The sequence below is a fragment of the Nerophis ophidion genome, linkage group LG27, assembly GCF_033978795.1.
Source record: "Nerophis ophidion isolate RoL-2023_Sa linkage group LG27, RoL_Noph_v1.0, whole genome shotgun sequence".
Lineage (NCBI taxonomy): Eukaryota > Metazoa > Chordata > Actinopteri > Syngnathiformes > Syngnathidae > Nerophis > Nerophis ophidion.
In genome coordinates, this window is record NC_084637.1 from 25623382 (window position 1) to 25650287 (window position 26906).

Here is a 26906-nt window from a genome sequence, read left to right on the forward strand (position 1 = left end):
GACTTAAGTGTGATATCATGTGCGATACCATCAGTCCTGTAGAGTGCTGACTTAAGAGTGATATCATGTGCGATACAATCAGTCCTGTAGAGTGCTGACTTAAGTGTGATATCATGTGCGATACAATCAGTCCTGTAGAGTGCTGACTTAAGTGTGATATCATGTGCGATACAATCAGTCCCGTAGAAAGCTTACTCGTGTGTGATGTCATGTGCGAAACAAGCAGGCCTCTACAGCCTTTACTTATGTATGATATCACGCAAGTAAACACTCTACGGGACTGCTTGTATCGCACATGATATTACACTTTGACTTAAGTGTGATATCATGTGCGATACAAGCAGTCCTGTAGAAAGCTTACTCGTGTGTGATGTCATGTGCGAAACAAGCAGGCCTCTACAGTCTTTACTTATGTATGATATCACGCAAGTAAACACTCTACGGGACTGCTTGTATCGCACATGATATTACACTTTGACTTAAGTGTGATATCATGTGCGATACAAGCAGTCCTGTAGAAAGCTTACTCGTGTGTGATGTCATGTGCGAAACAAGCAGGCCTCTACAGTCTTTACTTATGTATGATATCACGCAAGTAAACACTCTACGGGACTGCTTGTATCACACATGATATCAAACTCAAGTCAACACCATGCACAATACATTTTATCGCACATGCTATCACACATAAGTAAACACTCTGGAGGACTGCTTGTATCGCACATGATATCACACATAAGTAAAGACAATACAGGACTGCTTGTTGCGCACAAGTTTACGTTTTGTAAATGACTTAATCAAAATATGATCCAATTTTCTGATGATATCAGATTGATTTCCAATAAATTTGGGATCGGACACCCCTCGTTATTATAGTAAAGGCCTACTGAAACCCACTACTACGTCACCAGTGGTAGCGGACATGTTCTCTGAGCACCGAACATGGCTAAAAGTAGTCTGTTTTTATCGCATAATTACACAGTATTCTGGAGACTGTGTTGCTGAATCGTTTGTTAAATGAATAATGGAGACATAAAAGAAGAAAGCTGTAGGTGGGAAGCAGTGTATTGCGGCTGCCTTTAGCAACACAAACACAGCCTGTGTTTCTTTGTTTGTTGTGAAGCTTTATTATGGAACAGAGCGGTCAAGCGAACATGTTTCTCTACCACATGTCAACCGGCAGGTTTTGGGGAGAAAATTGCGGTAATAAGTTGTCTCTTACCGGAGATATGAGCGGAGCTTGCGTCTACTCGAGCTGTCAAAGAGGCGGCTGCGACTTTCTTGGCTCCTCCATGGCTTCCATCAGAGACACTGGGGGTCACCGCAGCCCTCCGACTTTCAGGTATGACTTTATAATCTCACTAAAACACTAGTAACACAATAAGCAGATAAGGGATTTTCCAGAATCATCCTAGTAAATGTGTCTAATAACATCTGAATCGCTCCCACTGCTCTCGTCTCTTTTTTTCTTCTTCTAGTCCTTCACTCTCACTTTCCTCATCCACGAATCTTTCATCCTCGCTCAAATTAATGGGGAAATCATCGCTTTCTCGGTCCGAATCGCTCTTGCGGCTGGTGGCCATGATTGTAAACAATGTGAGGATGTGAGGAGCCCTACAACCTGTGACGTCACGCGCACATTGTCTGCTACTTCTGGTACAGGCAAGGCTTTTTTATTAGGGACTAAAAGTTGCAAACTTTATCGTCGATGTTCTCTACTAAATCCTTTCAGCAAAAATATGGCAATATCGCGAAATGATCAAGTATGACACATAGAATGGACCTGCTATCCCTGTTTAAATAAGAAAATCTCATGTCAGTAGGCCTTTAACGATGAATTCAATAAGAATGTCTTACCTGTGCTTAGTTCGATGGCAATCGGACAGCCATGCGCGGGGTTGCGAGGCGGTGGGTGACGTCACACGACAAGGGTGACGTATGATGACGTCATGGTGCACGGCGTCAAATGACAGCGTTGCAGTTTGTTGTATAAACTTGAAGACCTGACGCGGCGGTCGACTGTTTTTTTTTTTTTTTTTTCCCTCCTCCCCTCATCCCTGCTCCCTCCCCTAAAAGACTCCAAGAGGTGTTGCGTTCAAGACTCCACATTGAAATGGTTTTAACCAAGCGAGGACTTTTGCTTCATTCTTCTATTGAAACACAAACATGAATATCGATCAGAGGCGGAGATCAGTTTACTCCCAGAATGATGATGTAAGTCAGCGACATACGTACTCCTGCACGCATGTGTATGTATACGTTTTAATGAGAACGCTAAATAAATTGTTCATTGTGTATATTATAAAAAAACAACAATATATTTGTATTACTACTGCTAACACTTGCATAACGTTCATATTTATGTTGACGTTCAGTGTTCCAGTGTTCGTGAACGCACCGCGCCTTACATGTGATTGGTTGAGAATGAGGAAGTGTTTTTGTCAGGAATTTAACAAAAACATGACACAAACAGTCAGTATAATTCAGAACGGCGACAGTATGAAAATAAGGGAACGAAATCTTCAATAATTTTCTGCCCGAAATAACTTTCGTCACGACCGGCTGCTGTTATTGTTTATATTGATATTCTAAATCCCCTTGTTTGTGAACGCACCACGCCTTAAACGTGATTGGTCGAGAACGAGGAAGTGTTTTTTGTCAGAACTTTATTTCAATAACAATATTTGACAAGTACAACTTCCCAGTTCAGGTGGAATAACATCCATCCATTCTACCGCTTGTCCCTTTTCGCCGTCTATCAAGTTTTGCAACAATCTTAAAGTAAACAGAATCTTACTATTTTCAAAATGTGGGCATTCACAGGTTTTAACAATAATCCAAGTTACATAATGTAAAAGTACATAGAGGGGAAAGAAAGGATAACTCTTGAAAAATAAAATAAAAAACAAAAATTAACTTACCAAACTAGACATTACTTTTTTGTATGTATTTGTTGTTTTATGTTTGTTATAATGTGATGAGCTTTTGCTTTTGTTGTCATCAATGAATATATATATATATATATATATCCTGGAGACTGTGTTGCTGAATCGTTTGCTATTTGTTAAATGAATAATGGAGACATAAAAGAAGAAAGCTGTAGGTGGGAAGCGGTGTATTGCGGCTGCCTTTAGCAACACAAACACAGCCTGTGTTTCTTTGTTTGTTGTGAAGCTTTATTATGGAACAGAGCGGTCAAGCGAACATGTTTCTCTACCACATGTCAACCGGCAGGTTTTGGTGAGAAAATTGTGGTAATAAAATAAAATAAAAAAAATATTATTTAATAAAAATAAAATTGTGGTGTATATATATATATATATATACATACATACACACACACACATATATATATATATATATATATATATATATATACACATATATGTATACATAATTAAATTAAATAATTTGGTTGAAATTGCTTTTTTGTTTTTTAAATTGAAAATTAATATTAAAAGCTATTAGTAAGTCATAATCAGTAAAACAGAAACTTTAGTCCAGAATATGAGAACTTGTTTCTATTCCTGTTTTTTTCTCTCTCCATATTTTGTACGTACATTTTCATTCCATTCTGGTTTTATTTACTGTTCGTTCCGAAAAAACATAACAGACCTTTTAGAAATGATGCCATATTTGTTGTAGTAAATGTTCTTTTTTGTTGAATAAAAGTAAAACAATTTTTTATTTTAAATAACAATAAATCAGAGCAATCGCGATAAAAATATGAGCGCAATAGAAAAATATATACATAATATCTGCTATTTAAAAAAAGGGCAACTATATAAAAAAAGCTTTTTTCACGAATAAATTTGTTTTGTTCGTCATAATTTTAAGGGATTTGAAAAGGAAGTTTTTTTTAAAAACAATTATGTTTGAGGGAGTTTTTCTACATTTATGGACAATTAACTTTACAAGACTGTGTGACAATAGACAGATTACTTGTCATTGTAAAGAAATAGATTGTATTTACAGCACAATGTGAAACAGCGCTTATAAGAAGTATATTAAATCAATAGTTATTAATAAATATGTGAGGGATTTTCATAACTACCATTCTGTTTGACTACTTTCAGTTGATTACATTTTTTTAACATTCCTCACTACAAGTCAATACAAGAATTTATGATTTGTGGTGATATCGTATCATTGTTTGTGTTCCTCCCAGCAGTCCCCAATTGAACCTGACTTACTGAGGTGCAGCAACCTGAACATGCCCCTGCTGGCATCAGAGTTCTTCAAAAGCGAATTACAGCTGCACCTGGATGGCATAACTACCGAGTAAGTAGGCCGACAACTCAGCACACCTGGCGGCCTGACGAGCGCTCATATCCCCCCGCAGGACGTGGGACTTAATCGAGTACGGCCACTTTGACTGCAATGCGTTCATGGTGCTGCTGAAAATGTGGCAAAGTATCCTGTACAAAATCTCCCAAGAAGTGCTGGTCGTTGTGGTTCCTCAGGTGGAAGAACACGCACACGTCACAGAGTGAGTGCACGCAGAGAACTTGCAAAACATGCACCTGCTTTCTTTTGCACACTTTACACAATCCTGAGGTGAGACAACTCTTTGGCCTTTTAAAAAGTAGAACAAAAGGCTAGAAAGAGGGCGGTTCTATGTGCCTTCTAAATGGTGAAAGACTGCTAGTAAGTGTCAGTTCTACATGCCCTCTAAATAGTTAAAAACTGATAGTAAGTGGTGGTTCTATATGCTTTCTAAATAGTGAATAACTGCTAGTAAGTGGCGGCTCTACATGCCTTCTAAATAGTGAAAAACTGCTAGTAAGCGGCGGTTCTATGTGCCTTATCTAAATGGTGAAAAACTGCTAGTAAGTATCAGTTCTACATGCCCTCTAAATTGTTAAAAACTGCAAGTAAGTGGCGGTTCTATGTGCCTTCTAAATGGTGAAAAACTGCTAGTAAGTGTCAGTTCTACATGCACTCTAAATAGTTAAAAACTGATAGTAAGTGGCGGTTCTATATGCCCTTTAAATAGTGAACAATTGCTAGTAAGTGGAGGCTCTACATGCCTTCTAAATTGTGAAAAACTGATAGTAAGTAGTGGTTGTAATGTCTTTTAAATAGTGAAAAACTGTTTGTAAATGGCAGTTCTAATATATTTTAAATAGTGAAAAACTGCTAATAAGTGGAGGTTCTACGTGCCTTCTAAATAGTGAAAAACTGCTACTAAGAGGCTTTTAAACAGGTCTTCTAAATAGTGAAATACTGCTAGTAAGTGGCAGTTCCCCGTGCCTTCTAAGTAGTGAATAACTGCTAGTAAGTGGCAGCTCTACATGCCTTCTAAATAGTGAAAAACTGCTCGTAAGTGGCAGTTCTAATATCTTCTAAATAGTGAAAAACTGCTCCTAAGTGTCGGTTCTACATGCCCCCTAGATAGAAAAAAACAGCAAGTAAGTGTCGATTCTACATGCCTTCTAAATAGTGAAAAAATGTTAGTAAGTGGCGGTTCTACATGCACTCTAAATAGTAAAAAACAGCTAGTAAGTGTCAGTTCTACATGCCTTCTAAATACTGAAAAACTACTAGCAAGTGGCGGTTCTATATCCCTTCTAAATAGTGAAAAACTGCTAGTAAGTGTCGGTTCTACATGCCTTCTAGTGAAAAACTGCTAGTAAGTGGCGGTTCTACATGCACTCTAAATAGTAAAAAATCTGCTAGTAAGTGTCGGTTCTACATGCCTTCTAGTGAAAAACTGCTAGTAAGTGGCGGTTCTACATGCCTTCTAAATAGTAAAAAACTGCTAGCAAGTGGCGGTTCTATATGCCTTCTAAATAGTAAAAAACTGGTAAAAAGTGTCGGTTCTACATGCCTTCTAAATAGTGAAAAACTGCTAGTAAGTGGCGGTTCTACATGCCCTCTAAATAGTAAAAAACTGCTAGTAAGTGTCAGTTGTACATGCCTTCTAAATTTTGAAAAACTGCTAGTAAGTGGCGGTTCTACATGCTTTCTAAATACTTAAAAACTGCTAGCAAGTGGCGGTTCTACATGCCTTCTAAATAGTGAAAAACTGCTACTAAGTGGAGGTTCTTCATGCCTTCTAAATTTTGAAAAACTGTTGGTAAGTGGCAGTTCTAATATCTTCGAAATAGTGAAAAACTGCTCTTAACTGGAGGTTCTACATGCCTTCTAAATAGTGAAAAAATGCATTTAAGTAGCAGTTCTACATGCCTTCTAAATAGTGAAAAACTGTTTGTAAGTGGCGGTTCTACATGCCTTCTAAATAGTGAAAAACTGCTAGTAAGTGTCGGTTCTACATGCCTTCTAAATAGTGAAAAAATGCTAGTAAGTGGCGGTTCTACATGCACTCTAAATAGTAAAAAACAGCTAGTAAGTGTCAGTTCTACATGCCTTCTAAATACTGAAAAACTACTAGCAAGTGGCGGTTCTATATCCCTTCTAAATAGTGAAAAACTGCTAGTAAGTGGCGGTTCTACATGCTTTCTAAATAGTCAAAAACTGCTAGTAAGTGTTGGCTCTACATGCCTTCTAAATAGTGAAAAACTGCTAGTAAGTGTCGGTTCTACATGCCCTCTAAATAGTAAAAAAACAGCTAGTAAGTGTCGGTTCTACAAGCCTCCTAAATAGTGAAAAACTGCTAGTAAGTGGCGGTTCTACATGCCTTCTAAATAGTAAAAACTGCTAGCAAGTGGCGGGTTTATATGCCTTCTAAATAGTAAAAAACTGCTAGTAAGTGGCTGTTTTACATGCCTTCTAAATCGTCAAAAACTGTCAGTAAGTGGTGGTTCTACATCCTTTCTAAAGAGTGAAAAACTGCTAGTAAGTGGCGGTCTACATGCCCTCTAAATAGTAAAAACTGCTAGCAAGTGGCGGTTCTACATGCCTTCTAAATAGTAAAAACTGCTAGCAAGTGGCGGGTTTATATGCCTTCTAAATAGTAAAAAACTGCTAGTAAGTGGCTGTTCTACATGCCTTCAAAATAGTCAAAAACTGCTAGTAAGTGTTGGCTCTACATGCCTTCTAAATAGTCAAAAACTGCTAGTAAGTGTTGGCTCTACATGCCTTCTAAATAGTCGAAAACTGCTAGTAAGTGGTGGTTCTACATCCTTTCTAAAGAGTGAAAAACTGCTAGTAAGTGGTGGTTCTACATGCCCTCTAAATAGTAAAAAAAACTGATGGTAAGTGTCGGTTCTACATGCCTTCTAAATAGTGAAAAAATGCTAGTAAGTGTCGGTTCTACACGCCTTCTAAATAGTCAAAAACTGCTAACAAGTGTCGGTTCTACACGCCTTCTAAATAGTCAAAAACTGCTAGCAAGTGGTGGTTCTACATCCGTTCTAACGAGTGAAAAACTGCTACTAAGTGGCGGTTCTACATGCTTTCTAAATAGTGAAAAACTGTTAGTAAGTGGCGGTTCTACATGCCTTTTAAATAGTCAAAAAACTGCTGGTAAGTTGGTTCTACATGCCTTCTAAATAGTCAAAAACTGCTGGTAAGTCGGTTCTACATGCCTTCTAAATAGTCAAAAACTGCTAGTAAGTGGTTCTACATCCTTTCTGAAGGGTGAAAAACTGCCTGTAAGTGGCAGTTGTACATGCCTTTTGAATAGTGAAAAACTGCTACTAAGCGGAGGTTCTACATGCCTTCTAAATTTTGAAAATCTGTTAGTAAGTGGCGGTTCTACATGCTTCTTAAATAGTGAAAAACTGTTCATAAGTGACGGTTCTACATGCTTCTTAAATAGTGAAAAACTGCTACTTAGTGGCGGTTCTACATGCCTTCTAAATAGTCAAAAACTTCTAGTAAGTGGCGGTTCTACATGCCTTCTAAATAACGAAGAACTGTTAGTAAGAGGTAACTTATGTACATCTTAAAGGAAAAACCGTCAGCAAGTGGCGGATCTACATGCCTTCTAAATAGTGAAGAACTGTTAGTAAGAGGTAACTTATGTACCTCTTAAAGGAAAAACCGCCAGCAAGTGGCGGATCTACATGCTTTCTAAATAGTGAAAATCTGATAGCAAGAGGTGGCTTTTCTGTGGTTTCTGAATAGTAAAGATCAGCTAACAAAATATACTATTGGGGACGGCATGGTGAGGAGGGTAGAACGGCCGTGGCTGCAACCTGAGGGTTCCAGGTTCGATCCCCATCACTGCTGTTGTGTCCTTAGGCAAGACACTTCAGCATTGCTCCCGATTCTTAGCACTTAAAAATACATGTTTGTATTAACCTATACAATTAAAACAATTTAGCATTATGTTTGTGTTCAGTTTCACACACAATGTCTGGTTATCCTAAACATTCCTGCCACATCATTTTACACACTATTGCAAGTCTTTTTTCTTTTGGACATACACCTCAATATCGTACAGTGTGGTTTTGATATTGTTACATCCCTACTGAGCATCGTGTAGCAGTATTGCTAAGTGCTGAACAAGAAGCTACAAAAATGATAAAACAATCACTTACTGTACACTGTCTGCTCTCACTGGGATGTCGACTGTTTATATCTTCCAGTTTAGATGAAAAAAAAAAAGTGCCGCAAACAAGCGTCTTTTTGTGTCTTTCTTGCCATTTCCTGCTCTTAGGTCAATTCCCGTTTTGTTGCCCGCATGTGACCCGCATCGTATTTTTTCATGTCAGTGTGAACAGTGCAATTCCAATTTTTTTCATGTCCGACCCCGGCCTCTTTGGTATGTGGAAATAATTTGGATGTATATGCGATGAGGGGGGGAGTTAGGGATGCATGGGATTCTGGGTATTTGTTCTGTTGTGTTTATGTAGTGTTACGGTGTAGATTTTCTCCCAAAATGTGTTTTTCATTCTTGTTTGGTGTGGGTTCACAGTGTGGCGCATATTAGTAAGCGTGTTAAAGTTGTTGGCGTCGGCAATCATGCAGCTGAGCCACATTAGAGGGATCCAAGAGCCGCGGGTTGCCGACCCCTGGACTAGAGCGTCATCAAAAACCAATAAGCGTCACCATTAGTGGCCAAAATAGACGGTTACAAAATAAATAAAGTGAAAATTACATGTTTTAAGAACTCCCATGAAAGTTCCGCCTCTCTTGTCTTCGACTGCATCAAAGCAAAATATCCCGTCAACCTGCGAGAGCCAAAATATTGTCCTCTTCCTTCTTCAATATTCTACATGCAATAATTTGGTTCAGAAAATTAGGACTTTTAATTGCACAAAATCCTTGAAATGTCCACAAATGCACCGGCACTGAGACCGACTAAAGCTGAAGCCATTTTCCGCAGCCACTGCAGTATGAGGGTCAGATTGCATTCACACTACAAATCAAAAATTGTTGTAATGTTAAGAGCAGTAGAAAAATCTGAATGGGACATCTGTCCCCGCAGTGTGAACGTAGTTGGATCTCAAAGTTGACCAACTTCCCGGTTTATGTCCACAACCTTGTACTATCCAGGTGACAAGCATGATTTATAATCTAGAATTAACTTTCACCAGCTCAGAGGCGATGCAGCAGCTCACCGGCTCAATATGTCAATATAGCAGCATAAGCTGATTACGGCACCACAGCAAAAGCGCTTCTAACAATATCTCGAATATTTGGCTAATATAGAGAATTGTTGCCGTTTTTTATAGAGGGCTTCATGGACTGAGTAGAGCAGGGGTCACCAACATTTTTGAAAGCAAGAGCTACTTCTTGGGTACTGATTAATGCAAAGGGCTACCAGTTTGATACACACTTAAATAAATGACCAGAAATAGCCAATTTGCTCAATTTACCTTTAATAAATAAATTTATATATATTTATATAAAATGGGTATTTCTGTCCATCATTTCGTCGTACATTTTTTTTCTTTTACGGAAGGTTTTTTGTGGAGAAGAAATGATGAAAAAAACACTTAATTGATTGGTTAAAAGAGGAGAAAACACGAAAAAAATGAAAATTAAATTTTGAAACATAGTTTATCTTCAATTTCGACTCTTTAAAATTCAAAATTTAACCGAAAAAAATTAAGAAAAAAACTAGCTAATTTGAATCTATTTAAAAAATTAAAAAAATTATTTATGGAACATCATTAGTCATTTTTCCTGATTAAGATTAATTTTAGAATTTTGATGACATGTGTAAAATAGGTTAAAATCCAATATGCACTTTGTTAGAATATATAACAAATTGGACCTAGCTATATTTCTAACAAAGACAAATCATTATTTCTTGTAGATTTTACAGGACAAAAATTTAAAAAGGAATTCAAAAGACTTAGAAATAAGATTTAAATTTGATTCTACAGATTTTCTAGCTTTGCCAGAATATTTTTTTTGAATTTTAATCATAAGTTTGAAGAAATATTTCACAAATATTCGTCAAAAAACAGAAGCTAAAATGAAGAATTAAATTAAAATGTATTTATTATTCTTTACAATAAAAAAAAAAATGGTTGAAGATTGATTAAATTGTCAGGAATTTAAAAGGTAAAAAGGTAAATGTGTTTAAAAATCCTAAAATCCTTTTTAAGGTTGTATTTTTTCTCTAAAATTGTCTTTCTGAAAGTTGTAAGAAGCAAAGTAAAAAAATAAATGAATTTATTTAAACAAGTGAAGACCAAGTCTTTAAAATATTTTCTTGGATTTTCAAATTCTATTTGAGTTTTGTCTCTCTTAGAATTAAAAATGTCGAGCAAAGCGAGACGAGCTTGCTAGTAAATAAAAAAAATAAGAAAAATAGAGGAAGCTCACTGGTAAGTGCTGCTATTTGAGCTATTTTTAGAACAGGCCAGCGGGCTACTCATTTGGCCTACCTGGTGACCCCTGGAGTAGAGTATTAACATTAGCTGCATTGTTAGCTACCTCATACTTGCCATATTTTACGACTTAGAATGCATGAAAAAAAAATGTGTTCTTGTCTCACAGGGATTGTGAATGATAGGCAAAATTCCTCAAAAGTGCATTTCCAAGTCTGGATTAAAAAGTGTTATTTTTCCTTTTTAGGAAAGGTTGTGACACTCTGCAACGGGCGCTCAACTTCTCGTGTGTGACGGAGGATGACATCCACGCGTGCATTTGGGACTCGCTTCTTCTGGCCCTCAAAGACACAATAAACGCCGGAAACGTAAAGACGCCGTGCGGCGACCAACTGCTGGAGATGGTCGCAGCCAAAGTGTCGAAGACGGTGAACAAGGCGCTGTCCGACATCTCCTTGAAGCCCAACTCTTTCACGTACCCGGACGTGCCTCACCAAGTGTCGGAGATCGGAGATATAGCGCTACAGACAATCTCAGTGTTGAGGAACTGCTTAGAGAACATGAGGACGGCCGGCGGCGCCGCAGGGGAGGACGTGCGCGCCGACAGCGACTCGTCGGAGGAGAAAATCAACGGCTTGGTGGCGCCTCTGCCCACGCCGGTGCTCAACACCCGGGCGGAAAAGAAACTCCGCGCCCGCACTCCCGCCGACGGCTGCGCCAAAACGGAAAAGGGTTATTGTCGCCACACGTCCGTGGGAACATGGACGAAGAAAGAAAACACCTTTTTCACCGTGTTGTTGTGGAAGCTGACGGACCATATCGCCCACTCCAACTCCAAGTCGGTGCTGGAGATGGACATCGACTGGATGCTGGCGCATCTCATGAGCGCGGTAGTAGAGACGCGCCCCAACCTCCTGATGAATGTCGGCGACTTCCACGTCCACATCTACAAGGACCTCTGTGAGGAATTTGGATCTAAGGAGCGCCTGTATTTCTCCATGGCCCGCTGTCAGGCCGCCTTTGTGGAAGCTCTCGCTCGGGCACTCAGGCATCATCTCCAGGCGCCCAAAAAGACAGACTTTTTCACCAAGGTTAGGGCCTTTTTCAAGAAGAAGACTGCAAAAGTGTCTCTGGCCTATGAGCAAAGACAGATGTGGCTGCAGGCCTCCACGGGCACCAAGAAGCTCTGACTCTGAAGAAGCCTTTCTGACTTCCTGCGAGGAAACCATAACGACAGATGTTTTTCAGTGCATCCTGACGAGACGTCGCTTTATTGGTTCGGCAGCTGAGATTCCTCACAATCAGTGTTGCCCGAGTGCAGGTTGGTGAATGATGCAACCTGCTACCTCTGGCCATGGAGCGCTCAAAGGCTCCCTGACCCAGTATGGGTGTGTGGATGCTCCCTGACCCAGTACGGGTGTGTGGATATTCCCTACCCCAGTACGGGTGTGCGGATGCCACCTGCCCCAGTACGGGTGTGCGGATGCAGGGCATTGCCGCGGGTTCACAGCCAAGCACAAGAGTTGCGCTGTCACAGCTCAGTCCAGTCCATTTGTTTACTACCTTATTGGAGCGTGGTACTCTCACTTTATATACAGAAACACACAAACACACACACACACACACGGCGGCCAAGCCTTTTCACAAACGCCGCGGCTAAATCCGTCTCATTCCACCTCGTCGTCCAGTACCCGTGAGCGTCCTTGTAACCGCGTGACGACGGCACTGTGAGTCGGTGCATTGGTGAAAACGGTCCCCACAAACCAGGGCGTTCCTCTCAGAATGTGGCGGATGACCGTGCAGGGGCCCGACGTCTCGATGCAGAATCCGGAATGCAGGGGTTCCTCTTCCTCCTTCCCCGTGTGTGCTGTGCTCGGACTAACCGGAGATGCAAAGAACTGTTGGGAAACGAGAAAGATAGCAAATTACGATGGAGGCTGAAATAAACTTGACTGATGAACACAATATGTTTGTTTCTCTCATAACTAGGGATGGCCACCAAATTCTGTACTTTTACAGGCACCGACCGAATTCTGTCGGTCCTATCGGGTATTGATTAACGTAAAATCAAACAGTGCCATGTTTCGATACCTTTATTGCAGACTGTGTGTTCCATTTGTACTGCGTAGTCCGAATTTAAACTGGAACGCTCCTGCAGGTCGGATTTGCAACTCGGAAAGTCAGCGCTTTCTCAAAGATGGCTGCTCTGGATGTAAACAATATAATTTTATATAATATCTGTTATAAGCACTTCTGATTTGTTTTTTTCGCACAAAATCAGCCACATTAGATAGATAGATAGATAGATAGATAGATAGTTCTTTATTTATTCTTTCAGGAGAGTTCCTTCAGGAAAATTAAAATTCCAGCAGCAGTGTACAGAGTTGAGATCAATTTAAAAAGTAAAAAGTAAAGTAAATAATGGGGGTATAGATGGAAAAAAAGAGAGAAATATTACTATAAGAATAAAAATAAAAAGCAGCAATGGGAATAAAAATGTAACAGTAAAATAAGAATATAACAAGAGAAACTAGGCAGTAGTGACCATGTTATGAAAAAGTATTGCAGTTGTTTTGCATCCCCTGTCATCCTAGTACCCCCCACCCACCTCCCCAGAGATGAGTTGTAAAGTTTAATGACGTGTAGGACAAAGGAGTTTTTGAGTCTATTAGTCCTGCACTTGGGATGAAGCAGTCTAGCACTGAACAGGCTCCTCTAGCTACTGAAAACGCTATGCAGAGGATGTTCACTAATTTGTCCACAGTCCTCTTCTCTGCCACCGTCACCAGTGAGTCCAGTTTCATTCTGATTGTAAAACCGGCCCGCCTGATCAGTTTCTCCAGTCTGAATATGCTAACCTTACTATAGTGTAAGCCGCTGTTTCTTAACCATGTTGGACCGGGAGTGGCTCCTAGGGGGCTGCTGAAAAATATTTGGTTCTCAGATATGGTCCTTGCGGGCCGCAGCGGTACTTAGTTGTAATACACTTTTTCACCACTTGTGGCAGTAATTACAACAAAACGAAAAGAAATCAGGAGTTTTAAAGTCAAATTTTAAGCGCAAAAATTATGACTAAATTTGTGAAGTTGTATTTTTATTTGCACTGACATTAAAGAGACATTATTTATCATTGATTTAGTTAGAATTTATTTGTTTTAGCGCTGGGTAATTGTATGTAAATGTATTTTTCATCAGTTTTTAAGAGCACCTACTTTTAGTTTCATGGTACATTGATTTATATCATTTGCAAAGATTTATTCTGTAAAACTGTAAGTATGTTATATTATTAAACACAATTACAAATCAAAAGTAAGATAACAAATACACGGTGGCAGAGGGGTTAGTGCGTCTGCCTCACAATACAAACATCCTGAGTAGTCGGGGTTCAATCCTGGGCTCGGGATCTTTCTGTGTGGAGTTTGCATGTTCTCCCCGTGAATGCGTGGGTTCCCTCCGGGTACTCCTGCTTCCTCCCACCTCCAAAGACATGCACCTGGGGATAGGTTGATTGGCAACACTAAATGGGCCCTAGTGTGTGAATGTGAGTGTGAATGTTGTCTGTCTATCTGTGTTGGCCGTGCGATGAAGTGGCGACTTGTCCAGGGTGTACGCCGCCTTCCGCCCGATTGTAACTGAGATAGGCACCAGCACCCCCCGTGACCCCAAAGGGAATAAGCGGTAGGAAATGGATGGATGGATGGATAACAAATACAGTGTTAATATTTGAGTGGGCCCCAAAACCCTACTTCGTGGAAAAGTTGGGCGCCTAGGTCAAAAATATTAAGAACCTCTAGCGTAAACAACATTTATTTCATGTGTTATATAAGTTCTACATCGCTAGCAATAGCATCTGTAATTCCCCTTCATCCACCGTGTTTGGAGGTTGCAGAAAGTGTGCATATTTTCCCAAAGGTTGTTGATATTCAGACAAGGCAAGCACAAGAATAGCTTTTGTGGATGTGGCCATCCTAACTGGAATGCTCACAACTCGGCTGTGACGTCATTATCAGCTCAGACTTTTAACGCCCAAGGTAAAGGGAACGAATCCTAGACGATTTTAACATCTCCAAAATTGGTACTGGATAACAGACTTTGCACAAGTAAACATGCTGCAGGACTGCTTGTATCAAAGCGCTTATATTGACAATTTCACATGCAAGCGGATAACACCCGATATTAAGACTTTTTCGAACCGATATCAGATTGAGACATACTGAAATGCAAGACCAGGGCTCTAATATTTTAAATAATAAAAATAAAAACAGAACTCACAGCTTCTCCTGTTGTCGGGTCGATAAAGTCCGCCCAGTAGCCTGCGGTCCACAGCGCGAAACACATTTCCTTTGCGCCGCTCACAAACTACAAAGGATGAAGAAGCACAGCGAGCGTCACTTCACGCCTCTTGGGATCAAAACACAGACATCAAAAACACAGAGGAACCTCAAACTTGTAAACGCTACGCTGTTGCTGACATACTGACCGTGCTAAAAGAAGTCGTTTAGGAAATGGTTCACCTGTGTGAAGCTGGCTTACCTTGTCCTTGCAAACCACAAAATATCATTGCTGTTCAATCTTTAACATAATTTTTTTTCAGTTTGTGCCGTTTTAATTCATTACAAAAATACATTTTCTGATCACCAGTCCTTCCAGGATTTAGCAGGATTTCTTTTATGATTGTTGCAGCCTAAAAAAGGCCTGAACTTGTGGCCGCCTGTTCAGAAAGTTGTGACAAAAGTTTATGTTGTGAGGCTTAGTTTTTCTTCGATAAAATTGTCTCAACTTGTGATTTTATAAATGTTCTGTTCTAAGTGCTACTTGTAACCTTAACCTAAAAAAGCACAGGATTCCAACAAAGAAATGGAACTTAAAATAGACAATGTTTTACTCGTTTTACACCGCAGACTTAAAAGATCATTGTCAAATTACTGTATTGTTAAAAATAATTATAAGTAATAGTAATAATTAAATGTAATTACAGAAACACCACCAACATTTTCCTTATTGTCAGGTGCCTGCTCTGCCGCTCACAAGTTGCAGAAATTATCGGTGTATTCTTTACACTTAAAAAGTGATTTATTTTCCAAAACATTTACTCCCGCACATTAAGAGTATTTGTGAACGGTTAAGAGTGATATAGCGCGGTAATTTTTGTTGGTAAATGAGAGATTAACATTAGACTTCAACATCTCTATCATGCAAATACTGCTTCTTTTGCTAGGCCAGCATTGCAAATGACAATCTGTTCTTAATTACCTTACCCTGGGATCAGGGGTCGGATACCCGCGGCTCTTTAGCACCGCCCGAGTGGCTCCCTGGAGCTTTTTCAAAAATGTATAAAAATGGGAAAAGATGAGGGGAAAAAAAATATAGTTTTTGTTTTAATATGATTTCTGTAGGACAACAAACATGACATTAACCTTCCTAATTGTTAGAAATTCCACTGTTTGAACATGCTTCACTGATGAGAGTATTTGGCAAGCACCGTTTTGTCCTACTAATTTTGGCGGTCCTTGAACTCACCATAGCTTGTTTAAATGTACAACTTTCTCTGACGCTGCCACAGAAAGACGTGTTTTATGCCACTCCTTTGTCTCATTTTGTCCACTAAACTATTCAAGCTGTGCGTGAATGCATGAAGGTGAACTTTGTGGAAATTGCGGCCATTCGACAAAGTTACAACACCACACATTTTTAGTCATTGGAATCTGCTTGATGGATTCGTGGTTTGGTTAATTCTCCCCAAACATTTGTCAAATGTTTGCGCGGTCACACATCCGTGGTACTATGGTTTCAATCGCTGAGTTTCCATTGCAATTTGTCTCAAAATAAAAGCAAATTTCTAAAATTTTGACAAACTACATTGGCGACTTGTGTTTCCATTTAAGGGAGTGAGCAGTAATTCTCGTAAAATCTCATCCTGCAAAACTCAACTTTAAGGAAGGTATTGCAGACACCGCTGACATCATGTCACTAGATGATGAAGGCAGCGGGTGATCGCTCAAAGGCAACGTACTTACGGCCCCCATTGACATTGTTGGGTCATGTGGGTCTCTGCGAGCCTGCGGATCGGCCTCTGTTTCTGGAAAGGGACTAGCCAGACGGCCCGTTGCGATGGTGCAGCGTCGACTCTCTCGTCATCATTTGGGATGTACGCATCTGTTATGATTTCCCTTCCTGGTTCCATGACCCGCCCTATCTTGCCTCTGATTGGCCTGTCGGTAATGTTTTGCCCTAATCCTAACCAATCGTGACTCATCGTAGAAAACCAACCAACCAATCATGGATGTTTTTATACGTAAACCAACCAAGCATCATTGAAGTTTCCCGTATATTTTGTCCCCTGCACGTGGAGTTGCTTTGCTATGTAGCTTCGATTTTTAAAGGCCTACTGAAACCCACTACTACCGAACATGCAGTCTGATAGTTTATACATCAATGATGAAATATTAACAGTGAAACACATGCCAATACGGCCAGTTTAGTTTACTAAATTACAATTTTGAATTTCCCGCGCAGTTTCCTGTTGAAAACGTTGCGGAATGATGACGTGTGTTTGTGACGTTATTGGTTGGAGGGGACATTTTAGCCCAGCACCACACAAGGCTAAAAGTAATCTCTTTTCATCGCATAATTACACAGTATTTTGGACATCTGTGTTGCTGAATCTTTTGCAATTTGTTCAATTAGTAGTGGAGAAGTCAAAGTAGAAAGGTGGAGGTGGGAAGCTTTTAGCCTTTAACCACGCAAACACACGGTGTTTCCTTGTTTAAAATTTCCGGAGGTGAAGCTTTATTATGAATCAGAGCGGTCAAGCGAACATTGATCCCGACTACATGTCGACCGGCAGTTTTCGGTGAGAAAAGTGTGAAAATAAGTCGCCTCTTACCGGAAATCAGCGGAGCTTCTCTTGTGCTGCAGCTGATCGTGACTTCCCTCAGAGACTGGCGTCAACACACCCCTCCGACTATCAGATACTAATTAACTCACTAAAACACTAGTAACACAATAGAAAGATTAGGGATTTCCCAGAATCATCCTAGTAAATATGTCTAAAAACATCTGAATCGCTCCCAATGCAATCGCCTTTTTTTTTCTTTCTAATCCGTCACTCAAAATTTCCCCATCCACGAATCTTTCATCCTCGCTCAAATTAATGGTGAAATTATCGCTTTCTCGGTCCGAATAGCTCTTGCTGCTGGAGGCTCACATTATAAACAATGTGAGGAGCTCCACAACCCGTGACGTCACGCGAGCATCGTCTGCTACTTCCAGTAAAGGCAAGGCTTTTTTATTAGCGACCAAAAGTTGCGAACTTTATCGTGGATGTTCACTACTAAATCCTTTCAGCAAAAATATGGCAATATCGCGAAATGATCAAGTATGACACATAGAATGGACCTGCTATCCCCGTTTAAATAAGAAAATATCATTTCAGTAGGCCTTTAAGTTAATCTTTAATGGACAACCGCATATTTTACCACTGGATTATCAAAAACCGTACTCATTACAGGAAAACTATAATAGTTGGTAGGTATGGCAAAGAGACGGATCAAGATTTTAACACACATTGTAGGTCATAAAAAACTAAGAAAAACATAATTTCCCCCCCCCAGATATAAAAAAAGATGGATTTGTGACTATAGACAGAAAAATCACATACCTGCAGGTCTTTCAAAATACGGGTGTTTCCATTACTAGTTTTTCTTATTGCGATATTTAGGTTTTGCGCATTTCTCGGGGTAATGGAAACGCAGCTAATGTTATTACAGCTTCTTTTGAGTGAACAATAAAATGGTAAAGACATTAATTAAGCTTTAACAGCACAAACAAAAGGCAGTGGTATTTTTCAAATTTACAAAGACAAGGCGGCAACATTTTTTAACAATTAAACACTCCAACACGCTGTAATGACCGTCGATAAAGGCTTTATGTGAAGGTGAAATAAGAAATTAAGCTGTGTTAAAAGTAACACATACAAAACACGACTAATTTATATAAGTGAGTAATTTATTATTCTTATAGCCAGACCTGTGTGTTTACTTCCGTACCAGACGGTTTCAGCTGTAGCTGTTGCTTTCCTCAGAGGTTGTCACTGCAGATAGCGCTGTCAGCCTGCTACTACAAGCAGGAGGACAGCGCCAAAAACTGTTTAAATCAGCTGACCAGACACGTCACAGCAACATCATCTGAAAACCTCTGAGGAAGGCAACAGTTGTAGCGGAAAGTAAACACAGGTCTGGCTGTAAGAAAAATAAATTGCATTATTTTTGAAGACCTAATGAACCTTTTTGGATTACTGTTTAAGTGAGTGTTACTGTTTCTTCACATAACTTCTCCCTTCAATTAAAAAGTTAGATCAACCTTTGAGGTTCCACTGCACACTCCCAAGACTCACTCTACTGAGCAACTGCTCTCTGTCTGGCTCCGCCTCCTCCAACAGACCGCTCCTCTGCGAGACCGTCACGACTGTGATGGAAGTGTTGGGTGCCGTCGGGAACAACAGCTCCAGATCTGTCCGTCACACGCATGTTTGAGAGTTAGTTTCACGTAGAAGCACTGCCAGTTGGGATAAAGAAGGTACAGGTACAACTCCAAAACTCTGCTCACCTTTTCTTAGCAGCTCCGGGCAGGAATTTATGGAACAGTCTGTGTCTGTTTGATGAAAATACTGCTCAGCTTTGTGAACCCGCTTGGATATGGGCCCCAGCTTCCCCTGAGAAACAGCACATGCAAACCCAGGTTTAAATGCACGTGTCCGATATGAACACGGGTTATTTTAAAATCTAGCCACTTGAGAACATTTGAGTACAGCAAACTATAATGAAGGCCTAGGGCAGGGGTAGAGAACCGATGGCTCTAGAGCCAGATGTGGCTCTTTTGATGACTGCATCTGGCTCTCAGATAAATCTTGGCTGACATTGCTTAACACGATAAGTAATGAATAATTCCGCTGGTAATCACAATGTTAAATATAACGTTCAAAATATGAAACATTCTAATGCAATTTTAATCCATCCATCCATTTCTACCGCACCTGTTCAAGAAATAACAATGTTATTAAAAATAATTAGACTTATTATACCCTAAAAATGTTGGTTTTACTTTAAAAATGCACGCATTTAGTTGTATTCAGTGTTAAAAAATATGATATGGCTCTCACGGAAATACATTTTTAAAATATTTGGCTTTCATGGCTCTCTCAGCCAAAAAGGTTCCCGACCCATTAACACGATAAGTAATGAATAATTCCGCTGGTAATCACGATGTTAAAAATAACGTTCAAAATATGAAACATTCTCATGCATTTTAATCCATCCATCCGTTTTTTACCGCACCTGTTCAAGAAATAACAATGTTATTAAAAATAATTACTCATTTTACTCAAAAAATGTTGGTTTTACTTAAAAAATGCACGCATTTAGTTGTATTCAGTGTTAAAAAATATGATATGGCTCTCACGGAAATACATTTTAAAATATTTGGCTTTCATGGCTCTCACAGCCAAAAAGGTTCCCGACCCCTGGCCTAGGGTGTCCAAACTTTTTCCACATAGGACCGCAAACTGAAAAATAAAGGCAAGCTTGGGCCATTTTGATATTTTTCATTTTTCAAAATCATTCGTGAAGAGTGAACTATATTTATATAGCGTTTTTTCTCTAGTGACTCAAAGCGCTTTACATCGTGAAACCCAATATCTAAGTTACATTTAAACCAGTGTGAGTGGCACTAGGAGCAGGTGGGTAAAGCGTCTTGCCCAAGGACACAACGGCAGTGACCCGGATGGTGGGAGCGGGGATCGAACCTGAAACCCTCAAGTTGCTGGCACGGCCACTCTACCAACTGAGCTATACCGCCCCTAATGGTATGTTACTGCTCCCCTCATTTAAGTGGTTAAGTGTTAAAGGCCCCAGTGGCCCAAAAGGCTCTCAGTCATTTAAGTGTTGACAATAAATAACATATACGTTTTTTTTCTTTGTTTTATGCCCCCTTTCCTCCCCAAAGAAAACTTTTTTTTCACGGCAGAAACACACAATATGCAATATTTTCCCCAAAACATTTCACAAAATAGAATACTTGATGTGAATTAATTGAAGCTTTGTATAGGTAAATAATTTATAACAACATTGATTTTGCTTCATTATTATTTTTTGATCGATGAAAGTTTAAAAATAAATTGGCTTGATCCCAAGGGCCACTCTTCCACTCATAAAAGTGTAAAAATAAATCATATATAAACATATATTATTTTTATATTAACCAACTAAATCTCTATTTTCACCAAGTACCACCTCAGAAAAGACTCCGCAAGTACCACCATAATGACAAACATGAAAATACAGTAGCGTAATAGGCCTTGGCATTCATTCAAGGTTTTATTTAACAAAATAATTTTTGACCACTGTAACACTGCACACAGTTTGAACGGTAACAGTGTGTGGGTATTTAATTAATTGATTATTTGGCATACCATTATGAAGACCGCGTGCTACAGTTTGAGAATCACTGCTCTAGATCAACTTCTGATTATCCATCGATTCTAAGGTTTTATTATTTTTTGCGCAAAGACAATTTTAAACTATAACACTGCTTGCATGGCAGTTGTTAGTGTCAATATTGCAACATTTTCTTGTTGCATTACACCTCTTTGCTTTGTAATTCCAATTTTTATAGGTTTTTTTGGGTAAATTTTTTATAATGGGCAGCTAAAGAATTAGCTGCGGGACGCAAATGGCACCCGGGCCACACTTTGAACACCAATGCCATAGCTCAAAGGGCTATTTGACAGGTGCTCCTTAAGCTCAGTTAAAACTTGGGGGAGATTAAAATTTTTGCAGAACATCTCAAAAACACTAGAGTGCTCCTGTTGTATATCGCGGTCCTTCACCCCCTGGTGCTTCAAATATTGTGGCACATTGCAGAGTCTTTTGAATTTAAAGTAGTGTTAAATTAAGTCTTATAAATGGGTCAAATGAGAGGACTGTAATTTGCAGCAAACATTTGAATGATGAAAAAAATGTAATGCGATCCCGGCATTCAGGAGCACCCACGATGGGAGATGGGAGTCAGATCCTGCGGGAAAATGGAGAAAGAAGAGCAGACCCGGCGCTCACAAACGAGAAATAAAGAAATTAAGAGGCTAGCATTCTATTTTGTGTCCTCTTTTACTGATGCTTTCTTCATGATGCTTAAAGGCCTACTGAAACCCACTACTACCGACCACGCAGTCTGATAGTTTATATATCCATCCATCCATTTTCTACCGCTTATTCCCTTTTGGGGTCGCGGGGGGCGCTAGTGCCTATCTCAGATACAATCGGGCGGAAGGCGGGGTGCACCCTGGACAAGTCGCCAACTCATTTATATATCAATGATGAAATATTAACATTGCAACACATGCCAATACGGCTTTTTTAGTTTACTAAATTGCAATTTTAAATTTCCCGCGAGTTTCTTGTTGAAAACGTCACGGAATGATGAAGCGTACGCGTGACGTCACAGACTGTAAGGAAATACTAGCGGTGCACCACTAGCGGCTAAAAGTCGCCTGCTTTAATGGCGTAATTACACAGTATTTTGGACATCTGTGTTGCTGAATCTTCTGCAATTTGTTCGTTTAATAATGGAGACTATAATGAACAATATTGTTGGTGGAAAGCGGTGGATTGCAGCTGTCTTTGGCACCGAGACACAGCCGGTGTTTCTTTGTTTGTTGTGAAGCTTTAACACAGAGCGGTCAAGCGAACATGTTTCTCTACGTCAACCAGCATGTTTTTGGATGGGGAAATTGTGATATATATCTTACTGAAGACATCAGTGGATTATTCGTCGTCCTGCAGCAGCTGTGAGCTTGGCTCCTCGGCTTCTCTCTGAGACACTGCGTGTTCACCGCAGCCATCCGACCTCGAGGTATCTTTTTACAATCTTTAAAATCTCACTAAAACACTATTAAAACAATAGGCAGATAAGGGATCTTCCAAAATTATCCTAGTAAATGTGTCTAATTACATCTGAAACACTCACACTGCCGTCGCCCGGAGCAGTTGCTTTTTTTTCCTAGTCCTTCGCTATCAATATCCTAATTCACAAATTTTCATCCTCGCTCAAATTAATGGGGAAATTGTCGCTTTCTCGGTCCGAATTGCTCTTACTGCTGGTGGCTCCCATTAAAAACAATGCGAATATGTGTGGAGCCCTGCAACTCGTGACGTCACGTGCACATACTTCCGGTATATGCAGGGCTTTTCTATTAGAGACCAAAAGTTGCGAACTTTATCGTCGTCGTTCTCTACTAAATCCTTCCAACAAAAATATGGCAATATCACGAAATGATGAAGTATAACACTTAGAATGGACCTGCTATCCCCGTTTAAATAAGAAAATCTCATTTCAGTAGGCCTTTAATGACACACAGGCTATGGTGTCTATGGAAGAAAACATGGAAGAGAAAGTTGCGATTCTTATATATTATATTTTTGCTAATGTAAACTCTCGCAGTTTGGAAGTTATCATGGACCAGAGCAACAAAACCATGCAATCAACAAGGGACTACCATGCAAGCAACGAGGGACGATTGCAGAAGAAAACTTAGATCAGGGGCAGATCCTGGCATTGACATTTTAACCAAACGAATTACGAATTCCTGTTATGGAATTTCCCACAACAGGGCTATTTTTTCCTTAAAAATGTAACGCTGGAAAAAAAACAACCTCAAAATAAAATTAATACTGAAAGGAGACGTGTGGACCTCGGTGGAAATGCTGGCCCCTGAACAATCTGGTTAAATAGCCCTGTCTTAGACTGATAACATTCTCACCTGAAACTCATTGACAAACTGGGCCAGAACAAACTGGTGTCTCTCGGCACTGCACGGTGCCGTCAGTACATCCGGCACCACTCTGTTCGCCGTAGATTTCTTCTTCTCTTCCACGCCTTCCAGGTGGCTGTCGAAGCCCACATTACCTGGCAGCTGGAAGCGCTGGTCCTGAGGTCCGAAAGGTCCCATGTTCTCATCAGGCCACACAGTCCTGGGGCCTACAGGACATACGTGTTATTAGCAGTTATTGACACAAAACTTTGCCATGTTCTTTTTCCGCGGCGAGTACAATCCTCACCTGAGTCCGCATGGGACACAGCTATGTACGGTTCATCGGGGTTTGCAGTGGAGAAGGTTCTGACTCTGCAGACCTCCATGGCGGCTAACATCTGCCGACCAATTGTTTGAGAACGGACCAGCCGGCCTCCACCACACAACACCTTCAGGGTAGAAAAAGCATGATTTAAAAAAAAGTATTACCTGATCCATAAAAAAATGTGTTATGCATTTTTACTGCTGATTCTTTTAAATGGTTCAATGCAAAGTTACAGATGCTGTCACATTCCCTATGCGCAAGTCTAATAAAAGTTGAAGTACCAATGATTGTCACACACACACACTAGGTGTGGCAAAATTAATATCTATTTTTAGTGATTTAACCCCTAATTCAAACCCTGGATGCTAAATGCTAAGCAGGGAGGCAATGGGTCCTATTTTTATAGTCTTTGGTATGACTCGGCCGGGGTTTGAACTGACAACCTACCGATCTCAGGGCAGACACTCTAACCTCTAGGCCACTGAGTAGGTTCCTAGTTAGGTAATCTAATTCCTGTAAAAGTAGAAGTGGAAAAAAATCAATTTTTAAATAAATCGCGATTCTTACTTGTAACAATTCCTAATCGGTTAAAAAATATATATGTACATATATATATATATATATATATATATATATATATATATATATATATAAAATCAGTGGATTATGGGACCTCCTCCTGTAGCTGTCAAAAACGCAGCTGTGATCTTGGCTCCTCGGCTTCTCTCAGAGACACCGCAGCCATCCGACTTTCAGGTATGACTTTAGAACCTCACCAAAATACTATTAACACAATAAGCAGATAAGGGATTTTCCAGAATTATCCTAGTAAATGTGTCTAATTACATCTGAAACGCTCCCACTGCCGCCGCCCAGAGCCGCCGTTTTTTTTTTTTTTTTTTGTGCTTCATTGTATCTTTTCTCATCCACGAATCTTTCATCCTAACTCAAATTAATGGGGAAATCGTCGCTTTCTCGGTCCGAATAGCTCTTGCTGCTGGAGGCTATCATTGTAAACAATGTGAGGATGTGAGGAGCTCCGCAACCCGTGACGTCACACGCACATCACATCGTCTGCTACTTCCGGTAAAGGCAAGGCTTTTTTATTAGCGACCAAAAGTTGCGAACTTTATCGTCGATGTTCTCTACTAAATCCTTTCAGAAAAAATATGGCAATGTCGCAGAATGATCAAGTATGACACATAGAATGGACCTGCTATCCCTGTTTAAATAAAAAAAATCTCATTTCAGTAGCCCTTTAAAAGTCCATAACTTTGGTAATATTCATCCCAGGAAAATGACAGTTATATCACTGGAATCGTCTTTCCAAGACATGTCTGATAATACTGGTTTTATGTGAATTGATTACTTTGAAAAGCTACAAACTTACCTACAAGTTGTAGTTCCTTTTAGAAAACAAAAACCACACTATACAGTGGGGCAAAAAAGTATTCAGTCAGCCAGCGATTGTGCAAGTTCTCCCACTTAAAATGATGACAAAATGTATCCATTTTGGTATAAACTCAACTCGTCGTGTTTGGAGGAAGAAGAATACTGAGTCGCATCCCAAGAACACCATACCTACTGTGAAGCATGGGGTTGGAAACATCATGCTTTGGGGCTGTTTTTCTGCTAAGGGGACAGGACGATTGATCCGTGTTAAGGAAATAATGAATGGGGCCATGTATCGTGAGATTTTGAGCCAAAACCTCCGTTCATCAGGGGGAGCTTTGAATGGTTGACCAAATACTTATTTTCCACCATAATTTACAAATAAATTCATTAAAATTCCTACAATTTGAATTCCTGGATTTTTTCTTCACATTCTGTCTCTCACAGTTGAAGTGTACCTATGATGAAAATTACAGACCTCTGTCATCATTTTAAGTGGGAGAACTTGCACAATCGGGGGCTGACAATACTTTTTTGCCCCCTGTATGTATTTACTTGGCAGACGAAACATTAATTTTGTGTTGGCTTTTGTGTGTGTGTTCAAGTATGTCTACCATTTTCATTTGTGAACGTTTAAGAATGTTTTTTTTATTATTTAACAAAGCCTAGAGTCGGCCCCGGTCACTTGTTAGCGAAGCAGACGCTAGAAATGTAACTTACTGTGCTGGGCATCACTGATAATCCACCTTTAGCTTTTTCTTTACACCGTCACACCTGTTGGCAAACACAAATAAAAGATAGCAGATGTTTAACGAAGTGAAAGTTGAAGCTAGCCGCACATGCTAGCTAAAGCTGCCGTAGCGCACAATAGCTGACGTAATGTTGTGATTACGTCTCAACCTGACGACGCTTCGAATAAAATAGGACAAAAAAAACAATTTTAAGTTAACAACAGTGAAAAAAACTGCGACGGGTGCATACATGATCGCTGTGTTTGTTTTAAGGAGAGATAAGGTCAATCAGCTGATCTGGTTTTGACACCTTCCCGTTTGAGTCTTTAATTTCACAACGCAAAACAGTAAAACACTTTGTCGGCTAAACAAAACTACATTATGTGGAACACATTATAATTCTTGGACTGAATTACACCGTCAAGTACAAATTGTTCTTACCTACTGAAGTTGCACGTCAGCCGATCTTCGCATAACAACGGGAAGCGATTCAGGACATTTCGCGCATGCGCTTACATCCTCGCATAACGACCATAAGCGATTCGGGACATTTCGCGCATGCGCTCTTTGAGCCGCGCGAGCCTCCTTAAAAAGCCCGCCACTAGATGGCAGCAAAATCAAACTTGAAATTTTCACTTTCCTGACGTTTTACCAGTATTATTTACATCAGGGGTCTCAAACTCAATTTACCTGGGGGCCACTGGACGCAGAGTCTAGGTGAGGCTGGGCTGCAAGAAAAGATTTCTTAAAAAAAATGTTGCATACTCCTCAGCATACTTGCCAACCTTGAAACCTCCAATTTCGGCAGGTGGGGTGCGTGGCCGGGGGGAGGAGTATATTTACAGCATCCATCCATTACTACCGCTTATTCCCTTTGGGGTCGCTGGTGCCTATCTCAGCTACAATCGGGCGGAAGACGGGGTAGACCCTGGACAAGTCGCCACCTCATCGCAGTATGTGTA

General features: G+C 40.0%; 1 protein-coding gene across 1 annotated transcript; it reads right to left on the minus strand.

Annotated features, from left to right (window-relative positions):
- Positions 1 to 11931: 11931 nt before the first annotated feature.
- On the minus strand, positions 11932 to 26473 carry mmadhca (metabolism of cobalamin associated Da). Its single transcript, XM_061889245.1, has 8 exons — positions 26386 to 26473; positions 25934 to 25987; positions 23804 to 23945; positions 23506 to 23723; positions 19299 to 19404; positions 19087 to 19202; positions 14964 to 15050; positions 11932 to 12589 (listed from the first exon to the last, which is right to left on the minus strand). The coding sequence occupies exons 2-8, from the start codon at positions 25943 to 25945 to the stop codon at positions 12359 to 12361; spliced, it is 912 nt and encodes a 303-aa protein (XP_061745229.1). The 5' UTR covers positions 25946 to 25987; positions 26386 to 26473; the 3' UTR covers positions 11932 to 12358.
- Between the last annotated feature and the right edge of the window lie 433 nt (positions 26474 to 26906).

Excerpts from the sequence above, each read along its gene's own strand:
- mmadhca (XM_061889245.1), bottom strand. Across the intron at positions 23,724-23,803 it reads TGTGTCCCATGCGGACTCAG|GCCCCAGGACTGTGTGGCCT; the intron begins GTGAGGATTGTA and ends TATGTCCTGTAG. Across the intron at positions 15,051-19,086 it reads GAGAGCAGTTGCTCAGTAGA|TTTGTGAGCGGCGCAAAGGA; the intron begins GTGAGTCTTGGG and ends CATCCTTTGTAG.